The sequence below is a fragment of the Zalophus californianus genome, chromosome 15 (assembly GCF_009762305.2).
Source record: "Zalophus californianus isolate mZalCal1 chromosome 15, mZalCal1.pri.v2, whole genome shotgun sequence".
In the NCBI taxonomy this organism is placed as follows: Eukaryota; Metazoa; Chordata; class Mammalia; order Carnivora; family Otariidae; genus Zalophus; species Zalophus californianus.
This window is the reverse complement of record NC_045609.1, coordinates 13,253,137-13,276,955: the sequence shown is the minus strand read 5'-3', so window position 1 is coordinate 13,276,955 and position 23,819 is coordinate 13,253,137. Positions and strand designations below refer to the sequence as shown.

General features: G+C 37.5%; 1 protein-coding gene across 5 annotated transcripts in view; it reads right to left on the bottom strand.

The window, feature by feature from the left end:
• The window catches only part of ARID4B (AT-rich interaction domain 4B), a 139,297-nt gene that overhangs the window by 79,254 nt on the left and 36,224 nt on the right, over positions 1–23,819 (bottom strand). For all 5 annotated transcript variants that reach the window (XR_003519195.1, XM_027590010.1, XM_027590024.1 and 2 more), the window contains exons 3-4: positions 3,247–3,357; positions 311–376 (exon numbers count right to left, since the gene is read on the bottom strand). Coding sequence is in view for 4 of the 5 variants with exons in the window: in XM_027590010.1 (XP_027445811.1) it covers positions 311–376; positions 3,247–3,357 (177 nt within the window). In the remaining variant the exon portion in view is untranslated. The remainder of the gene's footprint in view (positions 1–310; positions 377–3,246; positions 3,358–23,819) is intronic.

The following is a 23,819-nucleotide window of genomic DNA, read 5'->3' as shown; positions in this document are numbered from 1 at the left end:
ACAGAACCTCCATCACTTAATCCCTAATTCATCACCTATTAATTCTGGAAGTGCAACATGGTGAAAAGGAAACAGACGAGTAAATAAAAAGCAGTCAATGCTTCCTTGATGTTTACTTCATTTCTGAACACAGGTTTTCCTATCACATCAAGTTTCACCGAACATTCTATTGTTTTCTACTGGTCTATTTAGACAGTATTATTTTTATCAACTCAGTAAAAGCCAATGATTAAAAAGAAATGACCAAGTATAATTTTTAATGTCTCCCATTGAAGCATCAGAATTAATAATGAATCAATAAATGAATTACCTTTAGTGGGCCCTTTATGTGGTCATCCTGAACTTCCACTGTTGAAGAATCATGCCTAAATGTTACCTAGAGATCACAAATTTAATTAGCAACAAGCCCACACACAAAAAAATCAAGTGACACAAACTCATCAACACATGAATTCATTCTCCTTACGAGTAATCTAACACAGCTGTCTAGTATATATAAAATCTCAATCCCTAAGCAGATTAACTGAAAATTTTATTATTTAAACAAATTCCCAGACTAAATCAGTTGGTGTTTCATGTATTAGACTTTATTCAATACTATTAGCTATTACTTTAGCAGTATAATTTCTTTTCCTAAAAAATGAGGGGGTCAAAAAACAGGTGGAGACCTTAGGCTATTAGGTCCTCTATCATTCTGTGAAGGCCTAGTTTAAAAATAAGCAGTAGCAACAAATATTTATAGAAAGCTAAGCATCAGGCTCAAGCATTAAACATATAATCTTTACAACAACCTTATTAATAGGTAGGTATGATTGTTTCCACTTTGTTGATAAGAAAACTGAGGAGCAGAAAGTAGAAGTAACCAGTCCAAGATCACATAACTGGTACACGGTAGAGCTGAGATTCAAACTCGGGCAGTCAAGCTCCAGAAGTTTACTGTACTTTGTATCAGCACAGAAATCAGAGAATGGGAAACCAAATGTAAGGAGATTAAGTCAAAATAAGGGTTCAGGTTTAAATATTTCACATTAGTTGGTGAAAAATAAGACAGCTTCCAGTATTCAATGTAGAACAAGTTGTTTTCCCTATACAAAGCAAGAGTTCTTACAGGGATTGAACCATCAACCTGGTCTTATCAGATGTCTCTGGTAAAGAATCTACGTAATATGCTCACAAACAAGTTATGAAAAGAGATGTCCTATACTCACAGCATCCCAGGCACTTCTGTCTCACACAAAAGCATTACCATGCTTTATTTAAATTATGTGTTTAATTATCTCTGTCACTCACTCAGACTGTAAGCCACTTTATGACAGAGATCAGATTTTAAAACTAGAGTTTTAATACCTAATAGAGTACTTAGCACATAGTGAATGTTTAATAAATGAAAACTGATGAGGAAGAAATATATCAACAAATTGTTGGAAATGTATTAACTTTGTCTGAATCATAAACAAACCAGAAGTATACCACTATATCTGTTGAGAAAATAATTAACTTCGAATTATAAACAGATTTTTAGAGCAGCCAAAAAAATTAACAAGTTTTAGTTATCCATTATTTACAAGGCACAAGGTACTTGTACTCTGTGCTATCAACAGAAGCAGTAAAGACTAACAGTTCTCTTCCTCTGATTAATAGCAAGAAATGGCAGGAGTGATAACATGCCATTTAGCTAGTTCATTCATTACACAGCAACACCCAGCTGAGACTGCAAGTCAGGGCTAAAATTCAGCCTGTGCTCTGCAAACCAAAGCATGGGTCCTGGAGTAAAACTGCTCCTGTCCTAAGGGAGCACCTTTTTCTAACTAACACAGAAGTCTTATCTGTAGGCCAAGCTCCCCTAAATAAGCTATCTACCAGGAGGGAGGGCTTTTGTCTAATTCACAGTAAGATATGACATGTGTTAGTAGGAGCTCTGTCTGGAAGAGTGAGGAAACTAATAAAAAGCTTTCTCTTCATTTCCAAGATAGTAGTGGCAAAAAAATGAGTGCTCAGGGAACACCAGTGTGTGAAATCAGAACAGGAAATGCCGCTATAAGAACACTGTTAAGAGTACCCACAAAAATCAAGTCACGGAAGAGTTCACAGATACCACACATGTGAAAACTAAAGGCATGGTGTGGCCAAGACTAGACTCCTACAGATTTACAGTTAATTTAAGGGTCTTATCACAGTGGAGCTTAACTAGGAGTGTAAATCAGAATCACAGGAAGCTTTTTTCAACACATCCATGCATAAGGAAAGAACCTAGGATATAGGCATGGAAAAAGCTCCAGAAGAAAACCTGAAACTCTCTACTGGACATACACCTCTGTGGCCTTTTGACTTGGTGATATTCAAACCAATGTTTTACAGTGTACCTGCTAATCTGCACCATAAACCCCCTGAGGACAAAGATCAGGCCATCCTCATATCCCCAACCTCCTTCCACCTAACAGAGTACCCTGCACAGTTTACCACTCAGTAAATAATTGACAAATGAATAAATATCTACCTTCAAATATTTCACTTGTCCTGTATTTTTCAACACTGATAAGTTTACTAAAATGTAAACAATTACATTTCTTTTTCTGCATTATCTGAGACAAAACACAAGTATTTAAGATTTTTTTAAAATAAAGAGGATAAGGAAATCAAAAACTAGATTTACCTTATTTTATTGTTATCTAAAACGCCATCAAATTATAAATCTAAACTTAATGGCTAAAATGGTGGGGGGTCTAAAGTTAAGAATTAAACTACATGACTTCTAAGGTCCTTTCCAGCCTTTTAGAAAAGGCTAAAAACACAAACAGTACCAAGCCTGTCTATACTGAAATGGCATTCAAAGTATCAATTTGTAAGAACCTAACTTCATTCTCATTAGAATACTTTAAAATCCCAAATAATGTTTTGTTTTCAGGTCTTTGACAACCCTTCTATAGAAATTAAATTCATCTTGCAGGGAAAAAAAAAAGTCTTAAATACATCCACCAAGTACAAGTTTAAATATCAAATACTGGGTGCCTGGGTGGCTCAGTTGGTTGGGCGACTGCCTTTGGCTCGGGTCATGATCCTGGAGTCCCGGGATCGAGTCCCGCATCGGGCTCCCTGCTCAGCGAGGAGCCTGCTTCTCCCTCTGACCCTCCTCCCTCTCATGTACTCTCTCTCTCTCATTCTCGCTCTCTCAAATAAATAAATAAATCTTTAAAAAATAAATATCAAATACTGAACCTATAATTTATAAGATCTACATATACTTACCTTGACTTTGACAAGTCTTTTTGCTGTCTTGATCTTAGCTTCACAAAAGGCTCCTCTGTATTTAGCACTCACATCAGTGCCCACTGTCAAATAGGGAGGCTCATCAAGGGCCTAAAAATGCAAACAAATATAATTAGATTTAAAAGTCTTTAATTCTTTAGCACAATTAGACTTCAGGCTGGCAGATCTAATCCTACTACAGCTAAAAAAAAGTTGTAATAATTGAATGTATGTTAACAAAAACCATCCACAAAATACTCTAATTTAAAAACAAGTAAAATCTATGTATCAAAAAATCTATTTAAATGTACATCAAATAAAAATGCATCTTTTTCTCTATATAAAATATATAGCCCATGATATGAATCAGCTTAATCACAAATTTATCATTCTATTCACCCTTCCATCTACCCATTCATTCAAATATTTATTTACTATATGACCACCTAAAGGGAAGGCAGATCCTTAAAAGCCTCAAAAATTTTGGCTACATCTTTGAAGCCACCCAAATTCAGAATGCTTTGTCATATCCCTACCTAGACAATTCTAAGGTAGAAAAATAGCACAGAAGGGGTGGGAAGAATTACATGTATTTCAAACAACTGGAGAAAACTCTAAGAAGAAATCCAATCTGGGAAATCTTAAATGCTCTGGCATGAGTTCACTGTTTATTTACCCTTATATGCTGAATATGTTAAGTTTCCTCACTTGTGATTTATTTTTTTTATTGTGTGTGTGTGTGATTTAGTTTTTAACAGTCCTAATCCAGCTGCTCTGACTCCACAATCAGGTACACTTCTGTATAAGATTTATAATTTTAAGGAGTTCTGCTTAATCATTGCATAATCAAAGAAAGATTATTTAGTTAACTTTGAGCAAAGTGTTTTACAAGAAATACTAATATCCTGAGATGCTCCACCAAAAAGAAGAGGAGAAAGTTTGGGAACATCAAACCCCTACCCTGCCTCATCGTCCAAATAAACCTTCTTTCTATTAACATCTATTAACATCTTGCAGAAATTTTACAGAACATAAGGTGGAAAAATGCTGTTAACATAGCAGTGAATGATGAAAATATAAATTTCATTTGGATCTTAAAATAAATTCATCACAACAGTTGTGGATAATACACATTGGGAGTGATCTATCAAAAAAAAAAAAAGATATATTTTCTAATGCTATACCAAAAGTATTATAATCAAATAATTGTAACTTTTTTTGTTTTTTTTTTATATTTCATTTATTTGAGAGAGAGAAACAGCATGAGAGAAAAGAGGGTCAGAGGGAGAAGCAGGCTCCCCGCTGAGCTGGGAGCCCGATGTGGGACTCGATCCCGGGACTCCAGGGTCATGACCTGAGCCGAAGGCAGTCGCCCAACCAACTGAGCCACCCAGGCACCCCTGTAACTTTTTTTAAAGGTGGGAGGTAGCACATAAACCAAAACAAAGGTACTACAATTAAAAATACCAGGGTGACCTCCTTAATAGCCATTTGTTTCACATTCTATTTATTTCATGAAAAGAATTTTTAAAAAGAATATAAAATATATCAAGTATATGGTTTTTAAAATCTACATGGTGGGGGGCTGGCTGGCTCAGCCAGTAAAGCATGCGACTCTTGATCTTGGGGCTGTGAGTTCAAGTCCCATGTTGCACGGAGTTACTTTAAAAAAAAAGTTAAAAAAAAATCTACCTAGGAAAATGCCCATATTTCAATTCATTTATGCCATAACAGAAGTATACCTTCACAGAAAGACAGTAATTTCTGAATTACTACTACTTAAATTTGTTATCATTGACTACAACTTTGATAACTTTGTACTGCTCTTGCACCTAGAGTTAATAAATGTATTTTTCTACTTTACTTACTTGCCTTACCCTCTTAAAATACCATTTTCTTTGGTCGAATTCTTGGTTAAATTCCAGACAAGTTGGTGGCTTTATCATAGCAAGTATATGAAATGGACACACAGCATTTCACCCAGAAATTTTAAGAAAAATTCAGGAAGACATCAATTAACTTTGTGGTTCAATTGGTATTGTGTGTTACTGCTACAAAAGCAAATGGTGGGGCTGTCTTCATGACCACAGACATTAATCTCCACAACTTGCAAATCTCTCCCATTAACACATCCTGCCTTATTAGCCAGTAAACTTTATTTCCATAGACAAATAGTATAGTTAAAATAAATGAATACTGATGAGGAATGAGAAATTGTGAAATGTAGAAAAAAACAAGAAAACTAAAAGTTGCACATTTATGCCTACTCAGAAACAAATGTTTAAGAAGTGAGTTTTTAAGATATTTTTATTATAGAGAATTGTGAACAAAAAAAGGGAAGAGAATAGTACTATATTTAGACTACTTATATACAGAAACCCATTTACGTATTCTTTTCATTAAGTCATACCAAACCCTGGCAACATGCCAATGATAGCAAGCTATCAAGATGTTTATTGAGCAGATTCATTCAACTTAAATTTGAATGAGATTTTTCCCCAAAACCAAGCTTATCTCACATCCTTACCAACATAAAAATCCATGCTAACAGAAGAGAGTAATGATTACCTTAATATTGTGGAGGCAAATTATTATTATGAAGGGTAATATTTCCCTTCCTTCAAGATAGAACACATGAAAAGGAATTAGCAAAACACATAAAGAAAATGTCTATTACAAAAATACTTGAGAAGGGAAACCAAAGTCTAATAAACACCTGCTAAACTGAAATGCATTGTTAGAACAGTGTTAATCTGTTAAAGGCAACACATGAAAAGCAAAGATCTATGGTCTGATCTTACTTCTGCCTCTATTGTTTTGTTTTGCATCATCTTAGGTAAATTACTTTTCTGTTCCCGAATTCTCATCATTAGATGAACATAAGAATTTGAATTCTGTATACCTCTGTCTATTAAGTGTTTCTCAAAGCATGGGGGTTACAGAGATGGCCAAAATGGGACATTGAGACACATAATCATCTAGAAGTGAAACTATGCTAACCAAAATATGAATGAGAATTTCTACAGAAAAACAAATGAAATCCATAACCTACCTACATGGTCAGATTTGTATACCTAATTTTATCAGAGCATAAATTATCATTCTATCATTAGTATAAGATAAGGTAATAAAGCAGACTAATAGCACAGGCAGAAAACACAAGGTCCTTACCCCAGCTCTATTCCTTACACCAACTAGATGAGTTTTTGTAGGCTACTAAACCTCTCTAAGCTTCAGTTTCCACATCAGGAAAACATGGTCAGTATTAAAAAGCACTCAATTATGATGCCTCAAGTATTTAGCTATTAACAATTACTGTTATTATTATGAAACACTCAAGGTAGGCAAACAAGTCATTAAACTGATGTAAATTCAGATTTGGCACCCCCCTTTTTTTTTAAGATTTATTTGAGAGAGAGAACAGTGTGCACACGGGGAAATGGGCCGAGGGAGAGAGAGTATCTCAAGCAGACTTCAAAGTGAGAGCGGAGGCTGACACAGGACTCAATCCCATGACGCTGCGATCACGACCTGAGCTGAAATCAAGAATCCTTTGCTTAACCAACTGAGCTACCCAGGCGCCCCAATGAGCAATCATTTAAAATGAGGTTTTGCCTCTAGCAAAAAAGGAGGCACCTGGTGGTTCTGTCGGTTAGGCTTTTTCTAGAAATGCAAAAATAATCAGATATATTTATGTTATATTATACATATGTAAAAATATACATAATAAAGATAGGAATAACTGCTAAAAAGGGATTAACCTATGGGAAAGGGAATGGAATGGAGGGGTATGGGTATAAAAATATTTCATTCAAAGTAAGTCTTCCTGTTCTTTCTTATTTTTTAGAGAGACAGCCCACGCGCATGGGTGGCGGGGGGAGGATTTTAAGTAGGCTCCATGCTCGGCGCAGAGTCTGATGCGGCGCTCAATCTCAAGACTATGAGATCATGACCTGAGCCAAAATCAGGAGGTGGACGGCAACTGAGCCACCCAGGCGCCCCAGTCTTACAGTCTTTTTTTTTTTTTTTTTAAAGGGGGGGGGCGCCTGGGTGGCTCAGTCGTTAAGCATCCGCCTTCGGCTCAGGTCATGACCCCAGGGTCCTGGGATCGAACCCTGTATCAGGCTCCTGCTCAGCGGGGAGCCTGCTTCTCCCTCTCCCACTCCCCCTGCTTGTGTTCCTGCTCTCGCTCTCTGTCAAATAAATAAATGAAATCTTTAATAAAAAAAAAAAATTCAACCCAGCCCTCTGTGTCCAACTCTAAAAAAAAAGGGGGGGTTGTTACAAGTGGCATGTATTCTTTGCTTTTTAAAATGTATACTAAGGGGCGGGGGGGGGGGGGCCTGGGTGGCTCAGTCTGCCTTCAGCTCAGGTCATGATCCCAGAGTGCAGGGATGGAGCCCTACGTCAGGCTCCCTCCTCAGCGGGGAGCCTGCTTCTCCCTCTCCCTCTGCTTGTGCTCTCTCTCACTGTCTCTTGCTCACTCTCTCTCAAATAAATAAAATCTTTAAAAAAAAAAAGATTCTCCCACTCCCTCTGCTCCCTGCCCCGCCTCCATGTACACGCGCATTAAGGAAATAAAAATGAATAAAAATAAAACGTATATTAAGAAACACTTCAAAACATATACAAAAGATGGGACTATATAATAAATCGCCCATATATTCATAATCTGGCTCCCACAATTACCAACGCAATTTTGCCTCATCTATACTACTACCCACCCCTCCTAAACAATGATTATTTTGAAAGAAACCCAGATACTACATCACTTCATGAGAACAGTAAAGAGCATTATAATCTAAAGGGGAAAAAAAAGTATTCTAATCTGTAGTGACTGGGATTATGGGTTATTTTTATTTTTCTTGTTAATACTTTTCTGTACTCTTTAATGTACTTAGAATGAGTATATTAATAAGAGTCAGTACAATATAGTAAATTAAGAGCACAGGCTCTTGAATTAGATGCTTAGGTTCAAATCTACCACTTAGCAGCTAGATGACCTTGGGCTAGAACCTCGGTCCCTCAGGATAAAAGAGTGACTATCCCACAGGGATGAGATGTGAAATGCTACATGTAAAGTGCTTGGAACATGGCTAGGCATACAGTGCTAAATAAACACTGTTATTATTACTTAACAATTTGGAGGGAAAATGTGAGTTAAAAAATTTTTTTAAGTCCTATACAAAAGAGATTCCACACAAACAGAAGAGAGGCCAGTATAATTGTGTATAATACGGAGGAGGCTAGGAGGAGGTGTTTAGGTATTATCCCCCTCATTCAATTCAGAAATAAAGTAATCCTGTTGATTCTAGCAGCAACAGAGGTTAAAGTGTTTGTGGTGTTGCTCCGTCATGAAGTACATGACAACCCTTTAGTAGAAAGACAACCAAGACTTCATACCTATTCTAGGGCTCCTGGCCTCCGGTGCAACAGAGATACATGAAGAATTATTCAGCTGGTTAATGAAATTACCTGGACCAACACTGACCCTATTAGACAAACATGTCTTTAAACGAGAAAAATTCTTCTCTTTTTGCTCTGATTCTCTGATTTGGTCAATAATATGGACCATCTCAGAGGCTAAAATAAAATGTTATTATGTAGCACCTCCATGCCAAAAAGGAAATTAAACTACTAAATTACCATCCCTTTGTTTAGCAAACAGAACTGTTTTCTAGTTGTCAAGGCAACGGCTACCTCACAGTTATCCAGCATTGCTTAAACAATTATTGTTCTAGTCAATCTACCAAATGCCCTAACTGGCACCTAAAAACCATTGAATTCCATGGGAACACTAAAAAGCATAAGCGATTTTTAAATTAGCTATTGGTGGATAATAATCATTTAAGAAGCCAAAATGCCAGTGAAACATACAAGTGCCCAAAGGAATCAACAGTAATTTCTAATGTGCCTTGGGCTGCAGTACACCAAATGTTTGAAGTCAGCTTCAAAAAGACAATAGTTGAATCAATTCTCCAAATGGCTGACTAATGTTGACATTGCCTAGGAAATATTCAGTTATTCAAGATCTATTTTTTTTTAAAAAGTAAAACATGCCTGATGACATTTTACTGAGGTAGTTTCTTCAGAAGGGTAAGCATTCAAACTGGTTGTGGCAGTGCCAATGCAGCCAGGAGAAACAGAGAAGAGTATTAAATTTGATGCTAAAACCATCAGTAAATAAATGTACTTAAAACACATAGTGTAACAATAAATCTAGGAAAACAACCTTTTGTATATGACAATCTCAAAGAGGCATTAAAACAATAGCAGAGATAATTCCAACAGATGAATGAATGAAAAATATACCTATATGCCAAAGGGTATGTCATTTAAAAACAAAAATGCACTATTGTTTAGAACATAAAAAAAAGCTAAGTACATTGAAGAAAAGAAAACCATGTAATCTAACTTTAAAATCTTCTCTGGGACCATTTCCTCTCTTCCTTTTCATGTAGTACTGAGGACATGGGGTAGTGAGGGGTAAGGTCCGGGGAAGCACAGAGGGACGGGACAGGACAGATGCTGAGAATACAAGGTAACGAGAAGGCGGCTGTAGGAGTCACATGCAAGCACAGGCCGACCCTGTGGCTAAGGACATGGTGGGAGCTGAGCAGAGACAGGAAATGAGCAGCATAATTAAATTTGTTACACTCACCAAATAAGTAAACTGACCGATCAAATAAGTAAATATACCGAGGATAGTAGGGCCATGTTTCTCACTGCCAGAGAAATGTAAAAGGAGGGAAGGAAAAAGGCTATAAAGAAGTCTAAGGTGGGGTGCCTGGGTGGTGCAGTCGGTTAAGTGTCCAACTCTTGGTTTCGGCTCAGGCTGTGATCTCAGGGTCATGAGATCCATCCAGTCCTGCATCGGACTCTGTGCTGGACAGGGAGCCTGCTTAAGATTCGCTGTCTCTGGGGGGGCGCCTGGGTGGCTCAGTCGGTTAAGCGTCTGCCTTCATCTCAGGTCATGATCCCAGGGTCCGGGGATGGAGTCCGACATCAGGCTCCCTGCTCAGTGGGGAGCACTCCCCCGGCTTGTGCGTGTGCTCTCTCTCTCAAATAAATAAAATCTTAAAAAAGAAATATGAATTCATGGTTGCATAATACACACATAGAGAAAAATGAATACTTAGATATGTGTGTATATTATATATACACACACACATATATTTGTGTGTATGTGTGTGCACATATATATGTACATATATTTTCCTAACTCTGTCCACCCAGAAGGCCAATAGCAACGAACAGCCCAGTAACAAAAACATATCAATGGCCCATCTCTTGATTTCTAAATCCCATCCTACATTAAAAGAAACCAAAGATCTTTGGAGAAATGGCTGACTTCAAAGTTGGGCAGGAAAACTACAAGAAGAATCTGAAACCTCTTGAGCCAGAAAGTAAGGAAATGTTCAACAAATGATGGGAGACATTTCAAAGAGAGACACAGGAGCCAAATGAAGGGGCTCCTACTGGCCAAATGGGGGAAACCAAAACAAATTTGGTTATCCTTGATAGGCATGTATATGTATGTCAAAACTGACCTAAGATGTATATATTCCACTGTAAGTAAATTGTACCTCAGTTTAAAAACTTAATAACAAATTACAACCCACTCATTAAAACTGGCATCCATGAGTCCATAGTGACAAGTGAATGAATGATGAATAAATAAGTAAATGCAGAAAAGGGAAGGTTCTTTCTTACAGTAAAATGTTCATAAATGTAGCAGGAATGATTGAAATAGAGGATCATCTTTTGGCAGCCACCTTAAAGGTAACAGATTCATAGTGCTGTCTACAGATGCTAAACTGATGAGTGGAGGTCTGATGAACAGCGTATTGATATAATTCTGAATATTACTCAACTGTCAGTGGTGCAATGATGGACTATACTGAAAACAAAAGAGCAACTTTCTGTGTGGCACTTGACAATGAGAAAAACTAGACCCAGGTTGAAGAAGTTATCCTACAGAATTCCTTATTCCTGTATTCCTTAAAACTCAAAAGAATATGAAATACAGGGAAAACTAGGAAACAGTTTTAGATTGAAGTAGTCTGAAGAGACATGACAGTCAAATGCAACATGAATTCCTGGATAAAGCATGGACCAGAGAGGAAAAAGAGACATTCTTAGGAGAGTTGGTAAAATTTAAAAGGGATCTGTGGATAGGATGGCAATATTATACCCACGCTGACTTCCTGATTTACAGAGCTGAAGGCAGGATAGGTACAAGAGTGGCCTTTTTATTGGGAATTACACAGTGGAATATTTAGGAGTGACAGGACATCATGTCTGCAGCTTGCTCTCAAGAAATATGAAGATAAAGATAAGGGTACATACATATGTATACATATATAGATTATATTATTTGTACTATAAATTCAAAATTCTTTGAAAGTAAATTTTTTTTAGGTAGTATATATGTTTATTGGGCATCTGTATATCTTTTTCTATGAGTTGCTCATTTGTGTTCTTTATCCATCTTTTTGAGTTACTTTTTTTTTAACTGGATTGTAAAAGTTCTTGCATATGTTTTTTAAGTTCTTGCATATTAAAAAATATTCAGGGGTGCCTGGGTGGCGCAGTCAGTTAAGCGTTCAACTCCTGGTTTTGGCTCAGATCCTGATCTCAGGGTTGTGAGATGGAGCCCGACACTGGGCTCCATACTCAGCACAGAATCTGCTTGAGGCTCTCGCTCTCTCTCAAACAAACAAACCTTTCCCCCCCAAACACAAAAATCTTCTCTGGATGCCACCTATATTTCCTAATATTTTCCTAAAATTTAAGTTACTTTAGACGATGGAACCACAAATTACTTGTAAGTAAATTTTACTCCCACATCTACTAACCAAAATTTACTCATATCTACTAGCCAGAGAGATACCTGCATATTCACAGAAGCATATTCCTGGAAATTTTAAAAGCTCAAAATAGACATTCTAACTAGACTATTCATCATCAGCAAAGAAGTAAGAGAGAAATATAGGAAGGATATTTATTAAGTGCCTACTGTATATTTAAGACATTATTCTATAAGTAAAAAAAGCACAGGCACTTTCCTCATATAAACCAGAGGTAGCCAATTTATTTTGCCCTCAAAAGAGGTTAGTCTTATTTGGTATCTTGCTGGTGAAGTCAAAACTTCATTCAAACTAAATGAAACTGCTTCAGAATAATGTCACTCTCAGAACATACCATGCTCATTTATAATATTTAAACTTTAACGATCTGCAATTTAGAGAAGCCTGGTGGTGCAGCCAATTCAAAAAATCAGAATTTATAAAGAGAAACCATAAACTGGCATTGCTACAGTTTATGTCTATCTGGGCATGTTAGTAACATCTACTTTGGCATGAACTGAAAGGCAATAAGTAGAACATTTTGAAATGTCTCGAGGTAAGTCACTAAGGATGCATCTAGAGAATATTTTCTAAGAGTCTGCTTGATTACCAAAAATAATAATCCTTGAAAGTCCCCCATTAACCAAGTTTTTTTTAGATGACCTGAAAACAACAATATTACATTTTTGTTTTATTACCAATAAATATAACAATAGTTTAAAACTAAGGAGAAAAATCAGATTAGCAGATGCGTCTGTCTTCTCAGAGATGACTATCATTATACCATTCCAGATATTTTCCCCTAGCAAAATAACCAGAGAGATGACAGTCTGATCAACTACTCTCACTTCATTGTAAACTTTTGTTTTTCACTTAGTAGAGCCTGAATGTTCTTCCATATCTTAAATGTGATTCTGTGAAGTGATTGCTAATCGTTACATAGTCTTATCTGTGCTGCACCAACCTTTATGTACTGATTTCTTCATGACTGCAGAGAGAGAGAGATAGAAGCAGGGAGGGAGTGGAAGGAGGATGGATGAAATAGGGGATGACAAGAAGACAAACGGTAGAGGCCAGAAGCAGAGAAAACAAGGAGGAAGCAAATCCTATGGATATAGGGTTTGGTACTTGGTTCACTAGCTCTCCTGATGAAAACCATCTCCCATTTGTTGTCTGATTTCAGAGTGGTTGTACAACTTAATGTACTGATTAAGACCCTGGCAAATCTGAAGAATCTCTGGCTTTTGAGCTAGAGAGATTGCTGTTCACTAAGTAACTTTCTATCTTGAGTATGTCACCTCCACCATTTTAATCTTTGGTTTCCTCTCTACAGACTGGAGATTTATCTTGTAGAGTGCTTGCAAAAGTTTTAAGTTAAAATCAGGTAGTATATTTAGACTCTTTTTTTTTTAAGATTTTATTTATTTATTTGAGAGAGCAAGAAAGAGCACATGAGGGGGGAGGGTCAAAGGGAGAAGGAGACTCCCCGCTGAGCAGGGAGCCCGATGCGGGACTCGATCCCGGGACTCCAGGATCATGACCTGAGCCGAAGGCAGTTGCTTAACCAACTGAGCCACCCAGGCGCCCTATTTAGACTCTTTAGGAGACTGACAAGCACTCACCAAATATCAGATTAAACCATATGAAAGTGCTATTTTTATAGATCAAAAAGGTCAAATATTGGCAATTTATATAGCTCAACCTAATGTTGATTTTGTCCTTTTCTTTTAAACAGGTGGGAAACCAGAGACCAACACCTCAGACACCTAACAGTACAGTGCCATTCCACAATCTGCTCAGACCCTGCTCCTACTCCATTGCCCAAGAGCAAAACTACTCACCTCTCTGGGTCCCACAGTACTCCACTTATGTATATTTCCTTTAGATGACTGCGCTCTGGATCCTGGGCAACCTGCATTTGACCCCTATACCACTAACAGGGGTATAACAATTTGTTTCCACTTGATGGTTGTCTGGCCCACCATCCAAGCTTTCATCCTGTTTTATATCCTCAAGAATATAACCTTGAAAGAAGCCATCAAAAGGGAACTAATCAGGCGCCTGGGTGGCTCAGTTGGTTAAGTGACTGCCTTCAGCTCAGGTCATGATCCTGGAGTCCCTGGATCGAGTCCCTCATCAGGCTCCCTGATCAACAGGGAGTCTGCTTCTCCCTCTGACCCTCCCCCCTCTCATGTGCTTTCTCTCTCAAGTAAATAAATAAAATCTTTAAAAAAGCGGGGGTGGAACTAATCTGGGGCACCTGGGTGGCTCAGTCAATTAAGCATCCAACTCTTGATTTTGGCTCAGGTCATGATCACGGGGTCATGAGGTCGAGCTCCATCTTGGGCATGGAGCTGCTTAAAGATTCTCTCCCCACCCCCATGCTCTCTAATTAAAAAAAATCTTTTTTAATTAAAAAAAAGGAAACTAATCTTTGCTCAAAAACCTGTCCATTATTTGTCTAGTGACCAAAACAAACTGACCCACATAATATGTAATAAGCACACTAAGCCCTAAAATTCATTCTAATTTCAGATCCCTGATATATTAACTCCTTTGGTAACCAATACTACAATATTCACTGTTACCCTATATACTGGCTTTGCTTGTCCCAAACAGATACAAACGTTCTGTAAAGGTGAACATTTCACACTGTATTTTAATGATTTATATCTGTTCTCTCTTCTAGATTGAGCAACTTCAGGCAGAAATAGCCTCTTACCTCTGGATGCCCTGGTCCTAGAATTGCACCTACATATAGGAGGAATTCAGGAAACATTTACTGAACCAAAGAAGTTAGACATTAATTAAGCCTGGCTAAATGAGAGTTCTCTTAAGCTAAATATTTATATTTCAAAACACCTTATAATGAGAATCATCTTACAGTGAGAGGTCAAAAGCATGAGCTCTGGAATCAGAGTACCTGGTTCAAACTCTAGGTCTACGACTTACTAGGTATGTGACCTTTGAGGGAGATTATTTAACTTCTCTGAGCCTAGCTTCACATGTGTAAAGTGGGAGTGATAAATAATAATATAATAAGCATATAATAAAAATATCATAAACATATATGTATTTATATATAAGTAAAATATAAAGTTGTGATCTGTTACATAGAAAATTATATCATGTGCTGATAAATCTAAAACAGTTTATAACTTATCAGTTAACCAAACTGTTTAAAGATTTATTTATTTGAGAGAGAGGGAGAGCGTGCACATGAGAGGAAGAGCAGAGGGAGAAGGAGAGAAGCAGACTCTGCTAAGCGTGGAGCCTCAGGAATATAACCTCAAGAATATAATCTTGAAAGAAGCCATCAAAAGGGAACTAATCGGGGCTCAATCCCATGAAGCTGAGATCATGACCTAAGCTGAAATCAAAAGTCAGACGCTTAACAGACTGAGCCACCCAGGTGTCCCTCAGATAACCAAATTTTTACACTAAAAAAAAGACCATATAGTTTCATAAAGAATAAGCTGGTAATGTGACAAGCATCATTATTAGATAATTTCTCCTAACACAGAGATACGTTCTGGCAATATATTTTGCCAACAAATTGATTAGATTGGTAGCCAGACACCTGATCCAAACTGGGCAGACCAAGTTCTCTCTCCTAGGAATTTAATGCTGAAATGCTAATCAACTTGTTGGTAGAGCAAAATAATATAGCCTGTAGCCATTTTCTGACATGTGTAGGGAGAAAGAGAGAAAACTGGTCCACAAAGAGTAAGAAATAAAGAAGGACAAAACAGACATACAGAGGAAAAAGGGACACATAAGAGACTGTATCTCCTCTGAGTGCCTAAGGGAATAACTAGTTCCTGCTAGCTCTCCAACTCCCAAACTCACTTCAATCCCTCCTAAAATTTGACTGGATTTTCTGCTCTTGGATACTACGTATCCTTAAAATAAATTCCCTTTTCTGATTTTGATAAGCTGAGATGGTTTCTATTACCAATAATCAAAATAGTCCATCAAAAACTTATCAGAGTAAAAATAATATAAAATTTAACAATTCTATAAACATTTATTGAGATCCATAATGCCCTAGGATACTGAGGACTTAGACCACATCTATACAAACATTACACCAATTTCAGTTTAAAATTTTAGGCTAAATTGTCACAATATAGGTCTATGACATTGAGAAGACCAACTGGACACATGTGATGTTGTATATTCCAGCTAGCACGATTTGGAATGAAAGGAGGCACTGCCAAAGCCTTCAGACCAAAATCTCAGGAAACTTAAAAGTAATTTGATCCATGGTTTTGAAAGATTGCACTGAAAATAAGATTTCAACCTTCTACGAAAAAATAAGTTCCAAGTCTATTAACCTACTATTCTTTTCTCACTGATCTGAATACTTACTGAGTAACTTGTCGGAATTCTGGTTAACCGCACAGCACATATATTACATTATAATACAAAGTTAAATACTTTGGAATTTCTCTAGAAAAACATTAAGTTTGAAGAATAAAATCACTTACAAATATATGGTCCTTGCCGCCTATGGAGTCTCAATTTGTATTAAAACTATCACTAAAACTGGAAAGAACTTTCTGATACATCTGATCCAAGGCTATGTATCAGTCTACAATACAAAATAAACAGTAACATTAAAGACAATAATGTGAGACTTTTTTAATGCCTTATTTTCTTATGTGCATATTTTAGGGTTTTTTTCTTTTTGTTGTTTTGCTTTGGGGTTTGGTTTGTTTTTTCCCCTGATCACCATCCTTGTATCTTTCAAGTTTTTAATGGGAGCACCAAATGACTTTTATTTGGCCATTTCTACCATACTACATCACACTAAATGGGGATTCTGTTAGTTGTTGAGGAGATCTCTTCACTTAGAACCAAGAGAAATTATTTCAGGACAGGTGTAGAGAAACATACTTATAACAAAACTATCTCCTGGCTCTGCATATGCACCTCATCTTATTGCTAGGTCACACTGGTTGGTCCTCTGGATCACCAGAAATTACTGTTACATCAGAGTCAGTATCAAATAGTTCCAGCCATATTTAAAGAACTCTTTACCTTTCCCTACTGCGCAGTTATTTAAATAAATGAACACAAGATATCACTAATGAAAGCAGGTAGAAAGGGCCATACTATATATAGGGATCTATAACAGGCCCTCCACAGTACTTGAGCTTGCCTTCTTTCAATGGGCTCTGAGAACAAAGCAGACAATCCTCAAGGCGCTCTAACACCACAGCTTACATAAGACTGCTCATCACCAGACCTGGACTTTTAAAAACGTATACCAGCCAAACGGGTGACTTATCAACCTAGGATCCCATGTGGATCAGAATATTTTCAGAATTTCATTGCTAAGCCTGCCCTGCCACCTATTGTGATGACCATGCCCACACCTTGCCACCAGCTAAACTCTGCCTCCTTGGGATTCTCTGACCTCAATGAGGTCATGAAAAATTTTCAGTGAGATCCCTTTTCATAAGCATTCCTAGCTGGAAAGAAAAACCAGTATTTTTTCCAAGAAAATGTTGAAGAAATAATCCATTAGGTCTGATTACCCAGGTGAGATGAGAAATTGCAAGTGTGGGGACAATTCACTGAACATATAAAAAATATGGAATCTTTTATTTATTTACCTTAAAAACAGATTAGAAAGTAAGCTTTTTTTTAAGAGGTTATTTTTATTTATTTAGGAGAGAGAGAAAGAGAGCATGCACACTCATGCAAGAGAGAGCATGGAACAGGGGGTTGGGGCAGAGGGAGAGGGAGCCCGATGTGGGACTTGATCCCAGGACCCTGGGATCATGACCTGAGCCAAAGGCAGACATTTAACCAACTGAGCCACCCAGGCACCCAAAAAGTAAGCTTTTTAAATACATATCTAAGTTGATCGACCTGAGCCATGTGTCCCATGAACAGATATGTCCTGAGTGAAAAGTGGCAGTTAAGGAACACAGAGGAGTTGAAAGTGGTCCATTCACTTGCAGCATATTTACTGTGTCCAATATGCCTGTAGATGTATATTTGGCAGATGAAATAATCTGGTTTCCATGGGAGTTGTGGATTATATTACAGATTAGGAAAGAGGTTCTCAGGTGTGCTCCCAGGACCAACTATGTCAAGCATCACCTCCAAACTTGTTAGAAATGCAAATTCTCAGGCTCCATTCTGGACATCCTGAATTAGAAGCTCTGGGGAAAGGAATCAGCAGTGTTTTAACAAGCCTTTCCAGGGAACTCTGATACACCTACTGTTCGAAAACTTAGAGGTTATTTCTGTAGGTCTTCACTAGAACTTGTAATAGATAGACTCAACAACTAACAGAATCTCTACTTGGTTTCCTGACCCATGTATTATGAGATACTACGGTGGGAATGGCCAAAGAAAAAGCCATTTGGGAATCATGGCTATCCTCAAAGACTTGAAAGATGTCAGGATGGTGATAATGAAAAAAATATTTAACATACACAAAGAATGACATAAGGCAATAAAAGCATACTCATTTAAAATAATATACAAATGTGGCTTAAGATTCTAGCAAAGAAATCAGAAACTGAGATAAAACTATTAATGCAAAAAGTAAAAACTCTAAGAAAAATGAAAACTAATACTTCTCTGCATAAGTTAAATACAACAGGCCTGACTGCTACTGTTGGCCTGCCTGCAAGGTGGGCCCTGAGATGGCGTCTGGGAATTTATGGGAACCTGGATTTCAGAAGCGTTCCCACAATTCACTGATAAGAATGGCTCACTGTGCCTAAACTGTATTACGAACAATACAGTTTATGCTAAACACCTGTTTTCATTCTCAGAGTTGGGCATTTGGATATGTGCCAAGCATGGGGTGCCTATGTAAGCAGCCACTGTAAAAATCCTGGGTGCTCAGTCTCTAACAAGCTTTCCTGTTGGCAACATTTCAGATATACTGTCACAATTCATTGTTAGGGGAATTGAGGGCCTCCTGTGTGACTCTACTGGGAGAAGATTCTGGAAGCTTGTACCTGGCTTCCTCCAGACTTCACCCCAAGCATCTTTTCCTTTTGCTGATTATGTATCCTTTTGTTTTAATAAATTACAGCCTAAATATAACTATACACTGAGCGCTGTGAGTTCTCTCCATGAATTACCAAACCTGAGAGTGATCCTGAGAACTCCCAACACATTCTCTTCTATTATGAGCTCTCTGACAGTCACATAACAGGGTTAAAAACACTGACAATACCATCAAATCTGACATGTTTGTATTATTTTTACTTGATGCATTAATAAAATAAAACATTTTAACAATATTTTATTTCCATTTTCTTACTTTTTAAAAATATATCAATAAGTCTAATCTGAATCACATGCTCAGTCCTTGGCCAGTCAAGGACAGGGCACCTACACTGACAGTCCCTTCAGGGAATCCAGCATGCTGTTATCAAATGAAGGGAGAATACATGCTGGGCAGGCCCACATAGGAGAGGACCACTAAAATCAGGCTATTTGACAAATCCAAAATTTACTTCAAAGAAATTGGGGCAGCATCTCAAAGAAGAAGACAGTCATGGTCTCCCAGAGTTCAAACTAAGTTACAAAGAGTCCTGAGTAACTTCTCATAGTAAGACATAAAAATAAAAAATAAAGTGGTTTTAAATGCGAGCTCAAAATAAAAAATCGCAGACCGCACAGACTGCACAGTGATGACCTGCTATCAGACGGCTTCTCACCAAGGCAATTCTATAGCGTACGCCCCAAAGTGAGCAGGAGTTAGTAATCTAACAGCGGTTAGCAGTTCTAAGGCAGCTGGGTTAAAAGCTAATAAAAATCTATTGTTTATACCACTGAAAAGACCAAGGAGAGATGTTAGAAACGTTAGAGATACATAATGAAAAGAAAGTAATATATTACTAATCGTATTACATATCAATGTTATCAATAATGAAATAATTTTCAGGCACAAAATGGTCCTTAAACTTTCCTATTTGAGGTAAAATATGGGCCTAGGGACATATACCACAGTTTAGGAGACAAGGGATCAGGTATGAAATAAAGAGAAACACTGAAATAGTAGAATTCAGTGGTATATTTGAAGGTATTAAAATCATCAAAACACAATCACTATGTAAGCATAATGGTGCCTAACAATGGTCTCTAGTGGGTCCTAGTTAACCCAGTATTTACTTGGTTTGCCCTTAACACCATGATATTGCAGGAAAACTGTTTATAGCCCTGATTGCTTACTTATATCCTCAAGAGCCTAAGTTTTTACATGCTCCACTAAACTCAAGATCCTCCTTTCCCCCTCACTGCTGCCTCTAACTCACAGAAGGCAATATTCTGCTCCAGATTACTTCATAGGATACAATCAGCTACAAGCAACCTCTGTTTGGTAGACTTTGGGACAACGGTATGTAAATTTAGTTAATGCAAAAATTAGTTTCAAGTACAAGTAGGTAAGCACAAATATGTAAGCACAAGCTAGTAAACCTGGAAGCACAAGTAGGTAAACCAAGGTGCTGTGGAAAATGGATGCAGACTACTGTATACATAGAAGCAGTTAACCTGGAAGCCATAAAAATGTTTCTGTAGGTCTCTGACAACCCTACAATTAAAGACAGAATTCTTCAGAGATTTTATATATGTATAATAAATATATTTCTTCATAAACACTTTTCATTAAGGTTACCTAATAAAAATGCAAGAAAGCGAGAGAACAAGAATACTTTGAAGCACCTGAATCAGATTTAACCAGAGACGGAAATATTTAGTACTCTACATAGTATTTAACATTATAACAAAATAATAAAACTGATTAACACATTCCTTTCTATAAAAACAAACAAATTCTGTAGGTCAATAGGAAAAGGACCATTACTCACGGACATAAAAAAGCAAACAGAGGCAGAACTTTAAGTGATTTTAAGGACACAACTAATTAGAGACAGGAAAAGGGCATACACCCAAATTTCTACTCAGTTACTGCATGCTGCCTTGTAACACCAGCCTTGATCATCCTTTAAAACTCTATGGGGCGCCTGGGTAGCTGTCAGTTGAACTGACTCTTGATTTCGGCTCAGGTCATGATCTTGGCGTTGTGGGAATGAGCCCCATGTTGGGCTCCACACTCAGGGTGGAGTCTGCTTGGGATTCTCTCTCTCTCTCTCTCCCTCTGCCCCTTCCCCCCCATTCTTGCACATGCACTCCCTCTCTAAATAAATAAATTTAAAAATATATAAATAAAACTCCATCTGTAACTAATATATAAACTGATCTTCCCATTTAGGAGACAATGTTAAAAAAATATTAAAAAGAAAAAAGTTATTACTACAAATTCTGTTTAAAAAACATGTGTATATGGGGCGCCTGGGTGGCTCAGTTGGTTAAGGGACTGCCTTTGGCTCAGGTCATGATCCCAGAGTCCCGGGATCGAGTCCCTCATCGGGCTCCCTTGCTCAGCAGGGAGTCTGCTTCTCCCTCTGATCTTCCCCGCTCTCATGTTCTCTCACTCTCATTCTCTCTCTCCCTCAAATGGATAAATAAAATCTTTAAAAAAAAAAGTGTATATGTAAAGACTTGGAAGGATATACTAAAATGTTAACAGTAGTTATCTCTGCAATGTCTTCAGCAGGTGATCTTTATCCTGTCTAGTTTTCTAGATTTTCCATATTTTTATGAGTTTTTAATAATCTTTATAATAACCACTGTTTAATCAAATCTTTTTTATTATAAAATTATTAACATTAAACACTAGTATTTAGTATTTACTTAAGAGCAGTCAATTATGAGATTTCTTGTCAACACTGTACTTTTCCTTTTAGAAGTTAACTTGGGGGCGCCTGGGTGGCTCAGTTGGTTAAGCGACTGCCTTCAGCTCAGGTCATGATCCTGGAGTCCCGGGATCAAGTCCCGCATCCGGCTCCCTGCTCGGCAGGGAGTCTGCTTCTCCCTCTGACCCTCCGCCCTCTCATGTGCTCTCTCTTTCTCTCAAATAAATAAATAAAATAGTTTTAAAAATACAAGCCTTCTAGTAACTAATCAGCTGTATAGTAGCCAATTGACTGTTGTCATTTATAGATCCTAATTTCATAAACATACTTTGTGGCTAAAAATATTTTGAGTTTTGTTTTAACACAGAAAAATCTAAACCTAAAAACACTTTAGAGCTTTTGTTGGACTTTAAAAAGCTTATGTTAATATTAATGGCTGACATTTGCGCTTACTTATATGCCAGGCCCTGTGCTAAGCATTCTACGCTAATTAACCCATGTAGTCTACCTATGAAGTAGGTAATGGTACTATGCACATGGCATGAAATCCTAAAGCAACATCTATAACACCAACCAAAATATTCCCCCGGTCTCAATGAGAATAGTGTAAAAGAAGGTACAAGTAAACAAAATAAATAAGACTGATAAAGGAAAGAAATTCTGGCCTTTTGTCTAATTCACAAACTGAAATATTATCAGCCTAATCCCACAAAAGTAGCTACCTAATCATTTCTTCAGCAGGGACTAGGCATGAATTTTGGTGCATTATTTCTGTATTCTGGAATCTTGACTTACTGATTTTTTTTTTCATGTGTAAGATATTCTCTTTGAAAGAAATTATTAGCAGTCTCTTTCAACCAAAATAGAATAACAAGCAATTCGATTTACTATCCAGACTGAAACTATAAATAAACAAACAAACTTTAAACAATGGTTTTCAAGTCACTGTACATCAGGCAAAGAGGAACAAAGATCCCTAAAAGAAAACAAATGAGGTGAACCCTATAACTGCTTTGACAGTTACCAGGCCATGGCACAAGAAGAGAAAACTGCGGCAGAAGCCAGAGGACTCCCTGCATTCAAGCAACAGAGGTAGGAGTCTAAGGAGACCAAGGTAGCTAGAAGTCCTAAAACAGACTATCAGACAGGAAAGGTTACCCAGAAAGAGAACCCTGGAGATCTGTAAAAGGTTCTCCTCAAGTCTTCAACAGAGGACCTAATAATACATGTATGTGAGGAAACTACACAAGACCTTGGAAGAACCGTCAGAAACGATTACAGGGAATGCTGCCTGGTGTTCACACAGGTCCAAAAAAAGTGCTTGTTCTTGCCAGCTAGATTGGAAAGACTCATAATTTATGGGTAGAGTACGCAGGAAAGTCTTGTCTTATCTCAGTAGTGGAGAATAACTAGCCCTTGTCTGTGTACTGCTCCTGGCCTGCCTAACAAATTTTAAAAGCAAGACCCAAAAAGACCACACTGTTTCCAAATAACTTACCTACTTCCTAAGAAAAACTTTAAGAAGATTTACAGGACTACAGAAATATCCAGCACCCACATGGCAAAATTCACAATGTCTGCCATCCACTCAGATTGTCAGGCATGCAAAGAGGGAGGAAAACATGAACCACAAGAATAACCAACCACTCAAAACTGATCCATATCTGTCACAGATATTAGAATTTGCATCTAAAGACATCAAATACTTATAAGTGTATTCCATATGTTCAAAAAGTCAAATAGAGACATGGAAAAAAATTTTTAAAGACTCAAATCAAACTTCTAGATATGAAAACTATGATGTCTGAAGGGCGCCTGGGTGGCTCAGTAGATTAAGCATCTGCTTTCAGCTCAGGTCATGATCCTGGGGTCCTGGGATTGAGCCCCATGTCAGGCTCCCTGCTCAGTGGGGAATCTGCTCTCCCTCTGCCCCTCCTCCATGCATGTGCACATGCACGTGATCTTTCTCTCTCTCTTCCTCTCTCAAATA